Raw genomic sequence first — 12,150 nt, forward strand, 5'->3', positions numbered from 1 at the left:
TAGATAGCATCTTAAAAAGCAGAGACATCACCTTGCCGACAAAGGTCCATATAGTTAAAGCTATGGTTTTCCCAGAAGTGATGTATGGAAGTGAGAGCTGGACCATAAAGAAGGCTGATCGCCGAAGAATGGATGCTTTTGAATTATGGTGCTGGAGGAGTCTCTTGAGAGTCCAGTGGACTGCAAGAAGATCAAACCTATCCATTCTTAAGGAAATCAGCCCTGAGTGCTCACTGGAAGGACAGATCATGAAGCTGAGGCTCCAATACTTTGGCCACCTCATGAGAAGATAAATCATAGCTTGTTTAAAATTATGATGCAATGTGATATGTGAACAAGCCCATTCTGATTTAGTGAGATTGTATTATTAATAGGTCACTGGTCTTGGAAATTTTCAGAGCACATTTTCCAGAAATTAAAGGGGGAATTTGTTTTAAATTGTAATGTTTTGTACCTTTGTGGATAATGCTGATTGTATAAATAGTTTGACCATTGTCATTTCTTCCTACTTGTAATTAAGCATGATCCTGTAAATTGCATATCAGAGATATGAAGAAATTAGTTGGCAGAGAAAAGGGAGTGTACAATCACTGGAAATTCAGAACGTTGTCTACAGTTTATTGTGTCACTTAGTGAAACAATGCCAGGAATGTTGGAAATGAAAGAACATGTATCATTCTTTGGCTTTGATTGTGGCTAGTATAAACTTTGTGCAATGTTTGCTTTAATTACCATATATGGGCTTTTGTAATTGGTTCTACAAAGTGCTTACTAATAGCTTTTTGAAGTGCAGCCATCTCCTCTGCTTAGCATTTTGTAAGGTAATGAGATCTGTCTATGCAGTTGGCTCATTTCTTTGTGAGGGAATAAATCTAGGTAAATCTCACTTTTCCCACAGCAAGAGAATTCTGTGATAGAAATTTTGCATGGGTAAGCATGGTTGAAATGCTGGAATTAGGGAATGCTGACACTCTTTTCAATGTGAATTGAAAAGCTTAGGCTTCCTCTAGCTAGATTTCTTGCAGTTGTCCTTTTATGCAAAAGTATGTAACTAATTGCATTTTAAAAAGCCATTTATAATACCTTATCTTTAGTGATGACATCTTGCCCCATAATCATATAATATTTGTCAAATTGCTTCTGATTTGGTTGCTGAGCACGTGGTTTGTTCTGTTGTTCAGACTTCAAGAAATGCCATGCAGAAGCGGAACAGCATGTAACCAGACTAATACAAATCCACACAGATAAACATACTTTCAATAAACGTACAACATTTTCTGAACATATTATGATGTATTATATCTGCACATAATTTTACATGTGCAACAGTAAGACGTGCAGATGTTAACTTTATAGGCTCCATATGCAATGTCTGCAAAGAAATACATTGCTTTGTTAGAAAACTACATAACAGTGTCAGGCGATAAGACTTGTGTTTAATTACTGGTTTTTAACCAACTCCATTTAATGAAAAATACGGATCTTTTCTCTCAGATTTGGACCTAGCTACTTGAAGCTATGCCTTCAGGATCTAGCTTGATTCCCTTTTCTAAAAATATCGGAAACATTATGGACATAAAAGCCTTTTCTCTTCCCATTTTTAAATATTTATTGGAATATATAAATATGCCACCTTTCGTTTGAAATTGCAAGGTGGTGTACAGTAAATCTCTCTCTCTCTCCTTCTCTCTCTCTCTCTCTCTCTCTCTCTCTCTCTCTCTATTATAATACAAAATAAAAGCATCAGCCATTAAGCCAGGGCAGAGTTAAATTAATACAACTAACTTGTAACAGAGACCTGAGAAAATAAATGTGTTTTTAAAGGAAGTGCAGTGGTACCTCAGGTTACATACACTTCAGGTTACATACACTTCAGGTTACAGACTCTGCTAACCCAGAAATAGTACCTTGGGTTAAGAACTTTGCTTCAGGATGAGAACAGAAATCGTGCTCTGGCGGTGCAGCAGCAGCGGGAGGCCCCATTAGCTAAAGTGGTGCTTCAGGTTAAGAACAGTTTCAGGTTAAGAACGGACCTCTGGAACGAATTAAGTACTTAACCCGAGGTACCACTGTACCAGAATGGCATCAGAGTTAGCATTTGCTTTAGTTTAGATGGGAGGTAATTCTACAGAGAGGGTGCCACGAATAAAAACATCTGAAAGGGTCCTTTATCCATGAAAGCTGAATCTCTACAGGCAGAAGGCATTGTTCATTGGGGAGGGCTTGTTTTCCATGGGATTGTTTCCTAATTTACAGTTAAACTGCAGTTCAGATTACATTATCTGCTCTCTGACAAAGATAAAATAATATGTCCTCCATATCTTCCCATTCAAATCCAAAATAAACTTTTGACAGAGAAGAGATTCCTGTTGAACCATACAAGAGTTTTCATTCAAATGCTGTATAGGTCATGCAGCTCTTCTTATTCACACTGTCTGTTACAAGTTGTTTGTAGGAAAATTACTGTACTTTTCATTTCTGCTGGTAGTGAAACAAAGGTTCACTGATTTTGTTGTGTCACACAGATGTTTGTCACTCTTACTCTTGGAATCAAGATGGGAAACGATGCAGCGCGTGGAAGATTAGTGTACGGTTCCTTCAGATCTGTTTGTTTTACCTTCAAATAGCATGGTTTTTGTAGGAGCACCCAGCTGAAAGAAATGACTAAGTTAAGCAGAATTTAAAAGTCTTCCAAGCCACTCCTATGTGTCATGGGTCATCCCTATATGAAGGAAGCCTGGAAGTACTAGCTGTAAGAATCTCCAGTGCCACCTACTGGTATTTCACCAAAAGAACTCAAGTAGAACCCAGTGTGATCTCAGTCCTAACTTGCAGTGCCAGAGAATCTTATCAAAATTCACCTTTGTAGTCATGTGGACTGTTTTTCATAATTTGATTTAGTAAAAGAAAACAATGTATTTCAGTGTGTATCTGAAGAAGTATGCATGCACACAAAAGCTCACACCATGAACAAACTTAGTTGGTCTCTAAGGTGCTACTGGACAATTTTTTTATTTTTAAAAATATGTTTCTACTGCCTTAGACCAACACGGCTACCTACTTGAATGTATTAGGTGATTGTTAGGGTGTTGTTTGTTTTTTCCCCTTTAAGTGAAACAGTAATCTCCAACTGTTTCCACTATCTATTTTTACTAGTTATAAAATTGCTTTCCATAAAAAGAAGTAACTTAGCAAACAATGAGAATGACTGGAATTAAGTCAGATTTTACTTCAGCAGTATAAATAATAATTGTGGTTCTGTTAGCTATTTCTAGCTCTTTTTTCTTTTTCTCCTAATGTAGTATAAAGCTGATCTCCATACTAATTATAGTTAAGTCTGCTTGTAAGAATCAATTCATCTTACCTATTTGAATAAGGTTTTGAGACTGGGTAATATAAATGTTCTGAGAGGATTTACTGTGGGCATATCCATTGCTGTAAACACTGCTAGACAGCATTGTGCAGTGTTTGCTCTTAAATTATTTTAAAATGTATTGGTGGTTCCCACAGCAAGATGTTTATCCAATTTTAGAAAGTATTTTTCACTGATAATAGCTGACAGTCCTGTAGCACAGCGTAGTACAAGTGAAAAGGATATAGTTCAGGGCAACAAGACTTAATAAGCTTTGATTTGCTTGCATTCAGAAGTTTCTGTTTGACCCTCTACTTTCCCCCAGGAAAACCTGCAGTTTAGCACTGAATCAGAATCAGGTTTTCCACAGATTTCCATTTGTTCTGATTTAACAGAACAAGTTTTCCAGGGGGAAATGGAGGGGCAAAGGCAAATCCAGTCAGACCCATGCCTAGAAAGCATGGGACAAGCGAAAAACCAGTCAGACCTGTCCTTTCTAGGTACAGGAGAAGCGGAAGTGTAGGTGAGCTCTGTGTCTTGTTCACTACTGAGAAGCAACCTATGTAAAGCTACTAGATTCAAGTCGGGTCAGTTCATTCATAGGCCTTACCAGTATGTTAAGGATAATGATGGTTGACTTTACAAAAGATGATATACTTTTGTACAAGAAGAGGTACAAAATAGGTAAGGAGTTGCCAACATATTAGCTAACATATTAGTAAAAGAGAATAAGCAAACCGAGGTACACAAAACAGGGTTTGGCCTGACATTCAATGTAACTTTAACAACTTGTACATTCTTCCATAACTTTATGGTCCAATAAAAAGGATAAACATGTATACATTTACTCTGACACAAAAGTGAGCTGTCCTTGCTATAAGGTTCCTTTAAACATGTTTGGTTGTTTTTATTTTTCATGCCATACAGTTTGAAAAGAAAATCCTTGTCTCTCATATAGATGTAGAGATATGGCCTGCTGTGATCATTCAAGGGCCTGAAAATGTAAAATTTAAAAATCCTATTTGTACTCAAATTGGTTTTTTTAATTAAAAAATGAAGTTGAAACACTTAATTTAGCTAATACAGGCTGCTATGTTAGCAGCAACCCAACAACAATTAAAATTCAAAGAAAACATCACAGAAACAGCAAATGTGTATGCCAGTGACATTCATTATTCAGCTTAATTATTCATGGACAGCTCCAGTCAACAGGCAGCAGAGCATTGTAAACAGTGAAGTAGAAGGAACAAAACCTTCCTTTTCATTTGTACTATTTTGCTATAGCCCAGTAGTTCAATCTGCCCTTTAGCTTGGATAGTAGGTCCCAGTGTCTTCTCCTGGTAGGATAGCTACAGTAAGAAACAAGTTGATGTGTATTTGAATTCTCCTGAGAATGGTTGCCACTCCTAGGCTACAAACAGGTACTACTGGCATATCCAGTGCAAGCCAAAGCATGTTTTGCTGCTGTCACAGTGCTGGAAATAATGATTTTGAATGAAAATTGCAGTACTAGAACCTTTTGAGACAGTCAACAAAACTGGAACTCAGGTCTCATGTTTTGAAATACCAATCTCTCTTTACCACCTACCTGCAGCTTTTGGGGCCTGCCCAGTCCTCTTGTCTAGGAAGCAACAGCTGATTGGGGTAGTGATTAGTGAGAGACCAATCCAACAAATCCCAGTGGGCCATTGAGGTGTGATTCTCTGATGCCCTTGGCATTCTGTCTACTGAATGGCATGATGTAGGATGAAATTTATGGGTAGGATTAGAAATGTCATAAGTTCACACATAGAGCTACATGAGTTCACACTTTTATTGAAAACTGCTATGTTGAGATAGCTTCAAAGAGGAGCTTTTGACTAACTTGTAGGAAGCAGAGTTGCTTTTGCTTTCAACGTAGAGGTTTCCCCATTGTGTTTTATGCAAAAACTGTGCTTAGCTATTTTATTTGCTTGTTGCAGTAAGTCATATTGGGAACCATGAGGTACAAATTGCATGGTAGTTCTTTTAAAGTTCTAATGTTTTCATAAAAGCTATATTTTATTTTAAATTCTAGGACATATTTGGGTTTTATTTTTAAAAATACTATTTTTTCATAAAGGTGATCACCATCTTATTTGTTGACTGAAGTATGTCTGTTTTCAAAGGGATCAAGAGAAACAGAAGGAGAGGAGGAGACAGGTTTGATCCAGCCTGCAGAAGTATTTGCTCCCAAAAGCCTGGTGTTGGTGTCCAGATTAGATTATCCAGAAATTTTCAGGGTAAGGAACCTGTCATTTATAATGTGCCATTGTACAAATTTGTTGGATATTTGATAAGTAACAGTGGCAAGTATTCTTGAACTGAAAGATATTTACACTGTTATGAGAATTTAGACAGCACAAGGAGAAATAACCTGCATTTTATACAAATCACATTTCACTGGTACATCAATGCTATGCACTTTTTATTCACAGAAGCATTATATTCAGAAGCACATATATACCAAATAAATATTTAGTTATCCCAGCCTAATGTCAGGGCTAAGCCATAGGCAACTGAGTTGCACTGGTGAATTGGAACCAAGGGACTAAAGGAGGAGTTGAACCCAAAGAACACATCAAAACCAGAAAGAGCATCTTGCTCAGGCAAGGTCCCATCCCACAAAAGGAAGCCTTTATAGCCTTCCTGTCCAGATGAAAGTCCAAGCTGCAGTTCTGACAGCTCACCACAGGCAGCTGCCACAAACTGGTTCTAGCCCTGGAATCTCCTAGCTACTCATATAGAACTAAAAATGTAAACTTCAGAGCAATTAGTTTGGTCAAAGTAATTGAGTTGATTCACTTACATAGCTTAATGTTGGTTCTGATGCAACAGCTGATTCAGTAAACAAGCAACTGGTTAGGTAACAAAGTGAGGAAAATATTTCAGCCTCACTCAAAACTCTTTGCACTCCAAATGAAATGGTTAAATGTTTGGCACAAGACTAATAAAAAATGTTTTTGTTTAAAATTTGCAGTACAGGAATGTATTTTTGATTATGTCCAATATGTTATTACTTACACACGAATTTGAGACTGAGCTTCTAGATAACTCAAGCTATGGAGCTTCTTAATTGCAGTCCTTAGGTTTAGTATGGAAAGCCTCAGCAGGAGCTGGCCTTGCAGCCTGCAACTTTTATTTCTGAGGCTCATATGCGGTACACAAACAGCAACTTCTTTAAAAAGGCTTCCTTATACTTATGTCACTCAAAAATTAGTTCTTCCCCCCTCATTCATTCAACTTCTTCCTCCTGAAGGAACCCAGGGTGGTGAGCACATCCATAATAAAACTCAGCCACTGATCTTAGGGGTGCCAGGAACAGTTTCCTTCAGCCATCAAACAGGGATGTTTTCAAATTCCTCCTGCATGTCAGTAATGAAGGTGACAGGAGGGCCACAAATGGGGAACTGCTACTGAAACAACCCTGTCATGGGTCAGAGCAGCTCCCAGTGACAGCTGTACCAACAAGGCTCACTTGCCAACCATACAGTCTGAGTTGGCTCATATTATGAACGATCCTGTTTTAGGTACTTGGGTCTCAAGCTGTTAAGGACTTTAGATGCTAGCACTTATGTCTTGAATTGGGTCTGGTACTTGCAACCTGGGCAGTGTTTTCAGAACCAGTGACATATGGTCCTATCAGGCTACCCCACTTACTGGCCTAGCAGCCACATTCTTCAATAGCTACAGCTTCCAGACCTCCTTCAAGGCTAACCCTACGTATTATAGTATCCCAAATCGGAGGTCACTAAAGCATGGACAACTGAGCAAAACTATCGCTGTCCAGGAATAGTCATAGACGGCAAACCATCATAAGCTGGGCATAAGTTCTGCTAGCCACAGAAGCCACTTGAGACTCTAGTAACAAGTTGGAATCCAGGGGTATTCCCAGACTGTGATCCTGTTCCTTCACAGGGGAGTGCTTCTGAACAGAACAGATCATACACCTAATTCCCAGAAACAGGAACCACCCCCCACAACACTTCCATCTTAGCAGGATTTAAGCTGAGTTTATTGGACTCTATCCAGTCCATCACTACCTCTAGACACTTATCCAACATCTTCACAGCCTTTCCTGATTTCAGTGGAATGCAGAAAGCTGCGTTCATCAGCATGCTGCTGAAACTGTGCTCTAACCCCCAGATGAGAGCTCCCAACTCTTTAATATAGATGCTCAATAGAAAAAGGAAACAGAATCGACTCTTGTGGGGCAGCCCTATGGGACCCAGTCCAAGAGCTGTGGTGCTAAGCACCAATCTCCTAGAACTGTCTGGTAACAACCCTGCAGGGGAAGAGGAGGAGGCACTGAAATGTCCTTGTCGTACTTTGAGTTGGTAGAGCAGAACTAATGTAACACATTACCACTAACTCCCATCTCCTTGAGTTGCTTCAGAAGAACACCATGTTCAATTGCATCAAAAGCTGCTGACAGGTAGAGGCAAAACAACATTCTCTTTTCTCTCTGCTCATAAAGATCAGTCATGGTTACCAAGATGGTTTCAGTTCTAAAACCAGGCCCGAAACTACTACTACGGAAACATATTACTGATAAAGCTATATAGTTCTAACTCAAAAGCTTTAGATTTTAGCATTGCACTTTAATTAAGCAAAATATTTTTTTCATGTATAAATATTCCAAAATTGCATTCCTTATACTACAGATGTATATTTTCCAATAATTATTAGTATTATCTTTTCCCCAGGTTGCAATGTAATATGTTTTTATTTCATGTTTTAGGCTTGCCTTGGCTTGGTCTACACTGTGTATGTGGACAACCTGCATGTTTCACTGGAGAGTATCATTGCAAATCTCTGTTCGTGCTTTGTCCCTGCTGCTGGAGGGTCACAGGTAAATAGGAAAAAAGGGTATTTATTCAGCTAATTTGATTTATGAAGAAAGCAAAAAATAAATTCTTTAAATATTTTGATTTAATAGAGGACCATAGTTCAGTTGAGTATGTCCCAGTGGCCCGTCTTCTAAAGAGAGCGAGAATTCCATTCCACCATAAGGTCAAAGGGTTAATTCTGTCATTTCAAATGCATGTTTCACGGCATAGTATGAATTCAGAAACATTGCTGTAGAATTCAACCTTTTTTATTACCAGTGCTTCAAAATATTCTATGTTTTTTTCTTGGTTTGCATGAGATACTGGGGAGCAGAGTTTTTCTGTTCTCTGAACTTGATTTTATTGAGTCAGTTCTGATGTAGTTCATTGTTTCAGTGGACCTACCACATAGTCTTCAATGATAATGCAGATTTCAATGAAATACAATGATGATGAAATTAGGTTTTAAGAAAACCATGCTCTATTGCATACTAGTAATTTGTGCCTTATGATGAAAAATAGCTGCACAGAATTCACATGTAAGTATGGATGATTTTGTCATGACAAGGGTAATTCAGTTGCTATAGCAAATTTCAGAAGTGGGGTGTGATGGTGAATACCATCAGCAAGAGCGTTTTCCTTCCCATTTCCCTACTGCCAACATACTCTGCTGATAGTACCCTGGATCAGGGGAAGAGGAGGAGGCACTGAAATGTCCTTGTCGTACTTTGAGTTGGTAGACTGTACTGAAGTAGTGTGAGTAGTGTGTTACCTAGAAAAGAAGCCAGAATTTCTTCTTCCCATTTCCTCATTAGTTAGCTTCATTCCCAACTCCTGCTTGTACATTACTGTAGTTTATATGCTCATTGAAGGTAGTGCTGACATAATGACTATTTGACCAATCTACTATATGCCATATATACATTTTTTTCTTAACCCCCATGCTTCAGTCCTTGCACAACACCCTCTCTTTAGAGCACATGCTTTGCTGTCTTGGCATTCTTAGCCTAAAGAAGGATCAGGTAGCAGGTGATGGGAGAGCTGCTGCCACTGAGAGTAGATGGACTCTCAGTCAAACCCAGTATATGGCACCCAATGAAGTAATTGTGCTTGCAGAATGACTTCCACTTGCACAGTGGAACTTGCCCTCCTTCTCCTCCAAGGGGTTCCTAGGGTAAGGAGAGGGATGGGAAGTTGTGTTAGCAGAAGTCATTCTGCAAACGGAATTACTGTGTTGGATGCAATGCTTTATGCTTTTTCTCAGGCAACTTATCCTGAATCTCTGTATACTTCTGTCCCTCTTGCCTCCACTTGACTTGACAGAGACATTTTCCACACTCCTTCCATTTGTTTAGTTGCTTCCTTTCCAATTCTCAGTAGATTGCCTGGCTAGGATGAACAGGGATCTTTCATTCTTTTTCATGCTTTATGGATATGGAAATAGACTTACAACCAAGATTACGAGAAAATGGACTTACAGTGGTACCTTGGGTTACATACGCTTCAGGTTACATACGCTTCAGGTTACAGACTCTGCTAACCCAGAAATAGTGCTTCAGGTTAAGAGCTTTGCTTCAGGATGAGAACAGAAATCGTGCTCCGGCGGCGCGGTGGCAGCAGGAGGCCCCATTAGCTAAAGTGGTGCTTCAAGTTAAGAACAGATTCAGGTTAAGAACGGACCTCCGGAATGAATTAAGTACTTAACCTGAGGTACCACTGTACAGACAAAGCAGCCAATTATTGGGTGCCTTTTTGCGTTCAGTGTGGCTTGTTAGTCTTTTTCTTTTTTAAAAAAAAGGCAGACTTGCAGGAGCCTGATACGATAGTGCCACATGAGTGTATGTGTTAACCCTCCACAGTCCCAAAACAATCTTCCCTTGAGCTGCTGTTTTCCTCAGTAGAGGGAAACTGATGTTGACAACAATGACAATGATTTTCATTGGGGTTATGGCTCAGGGAGAAAGGGTTAATTCCCTCACCCACACTCTGTGGTCCTGATCTTGACCAGCCATCCCCACAGCTGCTGCTAAGTCACCCCAAAGTCCATTGGGTCCATTATCTTCTTGGAGAAGATAAACCCTGGTAAAAGACTCATGATACTGCAAAGCCCAGGGAGAAGTGAGATACCTCCCCACCCCATCAGTGTTCTCTGTGATTCACAAAACACTCGGTTCATGATTGATGGCGAGAGAGGGACAAGTGCTTGCTCACTGTGCTCACAGCAGTTTCTAGAACTATATTGGCAACATGACAACCATGTTTGGGGGCCCAAAATTGTAGGAGTATGCAATTGTAAACACATAAACAACAGTTTGACTTAATTAATACACATCTGATGATAATGGTGCAAAAACAACTCACCTCATATTGCATAAGCAATAATAGTGTATGTATTAACATATATTTCTACAGAAGCTGTTTTCCTTGGGAGCAGGAGACAGGCAACTGATACAAACTCCTTTACATGATAGTCTTCCTGTCACAGGGACCAGTGTGGCTCTTCTGTTTCAACAATTAGGTAGGTCTGTTTTGGGGTTATTATTATTTTTATATTTATATTTTGCCATTGTTTCTAAACTGACTGTACATATGCAATAGCAACTTTTGCTGGTTTTTAGTTTCAAAACTCAAGATGTTGCTTTTTCTGTATTTTGGAACATAGTTGTACATGTCCTAATGATCTGAATGTAACCTGGGTTTCTTGCAGCTGTATCCAGTTTGATTAGTACTTTACTGCTGTATTTCTCTGCATGCATGCACACACTTGAGACAAATGAGTCTGAAGCTAGTACAAATCACAATTACTTGATGAATGGAACTTTGAAGTGTCAGGCATAGCTCTAATGGCTTTAGCCCAAACGTAGCAGAGTTTTCCTGCACAGTGAAGAAGCTAGTTGAGGTGGAAATGACTTGTCAGCTAGACTCAGAATAACTATTTACAGGATTTATTAAGAGGAAAAATAAAACCAGCAGAGTTTCTGCATACAAAACAAAGCAAAATAAATCCTTTCTTTCTCTCTCTCTACACAGCACTCCTAACACACCACACCCTCCACAAACTGTGCTAGCATTCCTAGATAACAGAGTTGAGTGCTGGTCGTTAACCAATCAGAGAAAGTAGTTTCTAGGCCAAGCAGACCTTGGCTTTCTGCCAAGAGTAAATTGACACTGCCTTGAGTTAATTGTGTGAAGCCAGAATCTGTAAGTTTTCATGAGAATCAATTAACAGAAACTGAACAGTTTCTGTCATACGATAATATTATTATAGCTCTAAATTGTGAAATTTCTTCCTGTACTTTTTTCTTCTTCAGCTGCTTGTTTCTTTGCTGTGCAACCTTAATATTTATTTTGGTTTTAAAATATCTCTTTGTAGCTGAGAAATTAAACCAAGTATTAAACATTTTTTTCAGTTTAATTGCTAATAGTGAACATATTGCAATAAACAGGGACAAATTAGAAATGCAGCACACAGGGAGGGTGAAATATGCCCAAGGTACCAACTTTTCAATGGAAGCAAATCTGTAAAGCCTGGTTTTGGGAGAGAAGATACATAACAGCCCCTTCATGCAAAGAAAGATACAGTACTTGGATGACAGCTTGTTGAGAAATGAAGCTAAATATTTTTTGTACTTGCATGGGGCATATATACTGTGCAGTGAGTAAGCTTTTACCCCTTTCTAAGATATACTGGGGTTGGTGCGCCCATCTCACTCAAGAGGCCAGGGGCCAGCGCTGTCCGGAGACACTTCCGGGTCACGGAGACACTTCCGGGCCACGTGACCCGGAAGTGTCTCCGGACAGCCCTGGCCTCTTGAGTGAGATGGGCGCACCAACCCCAGAGTCTGGCAAGACTGGCCCGTACGGACAGGGGTACCTTTACCTTTTTAAGATATACTGCCATCTACTGGATGAAAGTTGAGGTATAGTGTTGCCTTGAGTGGCAGGAAAATT

General features: G+C 39.3%; 1 protein-coding gene across 2 annotated transcripts in view; it reads left to right on the top strand.

The window, feature by feature from the left end:
- SBF2 (SET binding factor 2) overlaps positions 1 to 12,150 on the top strand; it is a 238,717-nt gene that overhangs the window by 118,067 nt on the left and 108,500 nt on the right. For both annotated transcript variants that reach the window (XM_083724282.1, XM_083724283.1), the window contains 3 exons: positions 5,500 to 5,613; positions 8,112 to 8,222; positions 10,612 to 10,717. In XM_083724282.1, coding sequence (XP_083580408.1) covers positions 5,500 to 5,613; positions 8,112 to 8,222; positions 10,612 to 10,717 — 331 coding nt within the window. The remainder of the gene's footprint in view (positions 1 to 5,499; positions 5,614 to 8,111; positions 8,223 to 10,611; positions 10,718 to 12,150) is intronic.

The sequence above is a fragment of the Podarcis gaigeae genome (genome assembly GCF_964106915.1).
Source record: "Podarcis gaigeae genome assembly, chromosome: 1".
NCBI lineage: Eukaryota > Metazoa > Chordata > Lepidosauria > Squamata > Lacertidae > Podarcis > Podarcis gaigeae.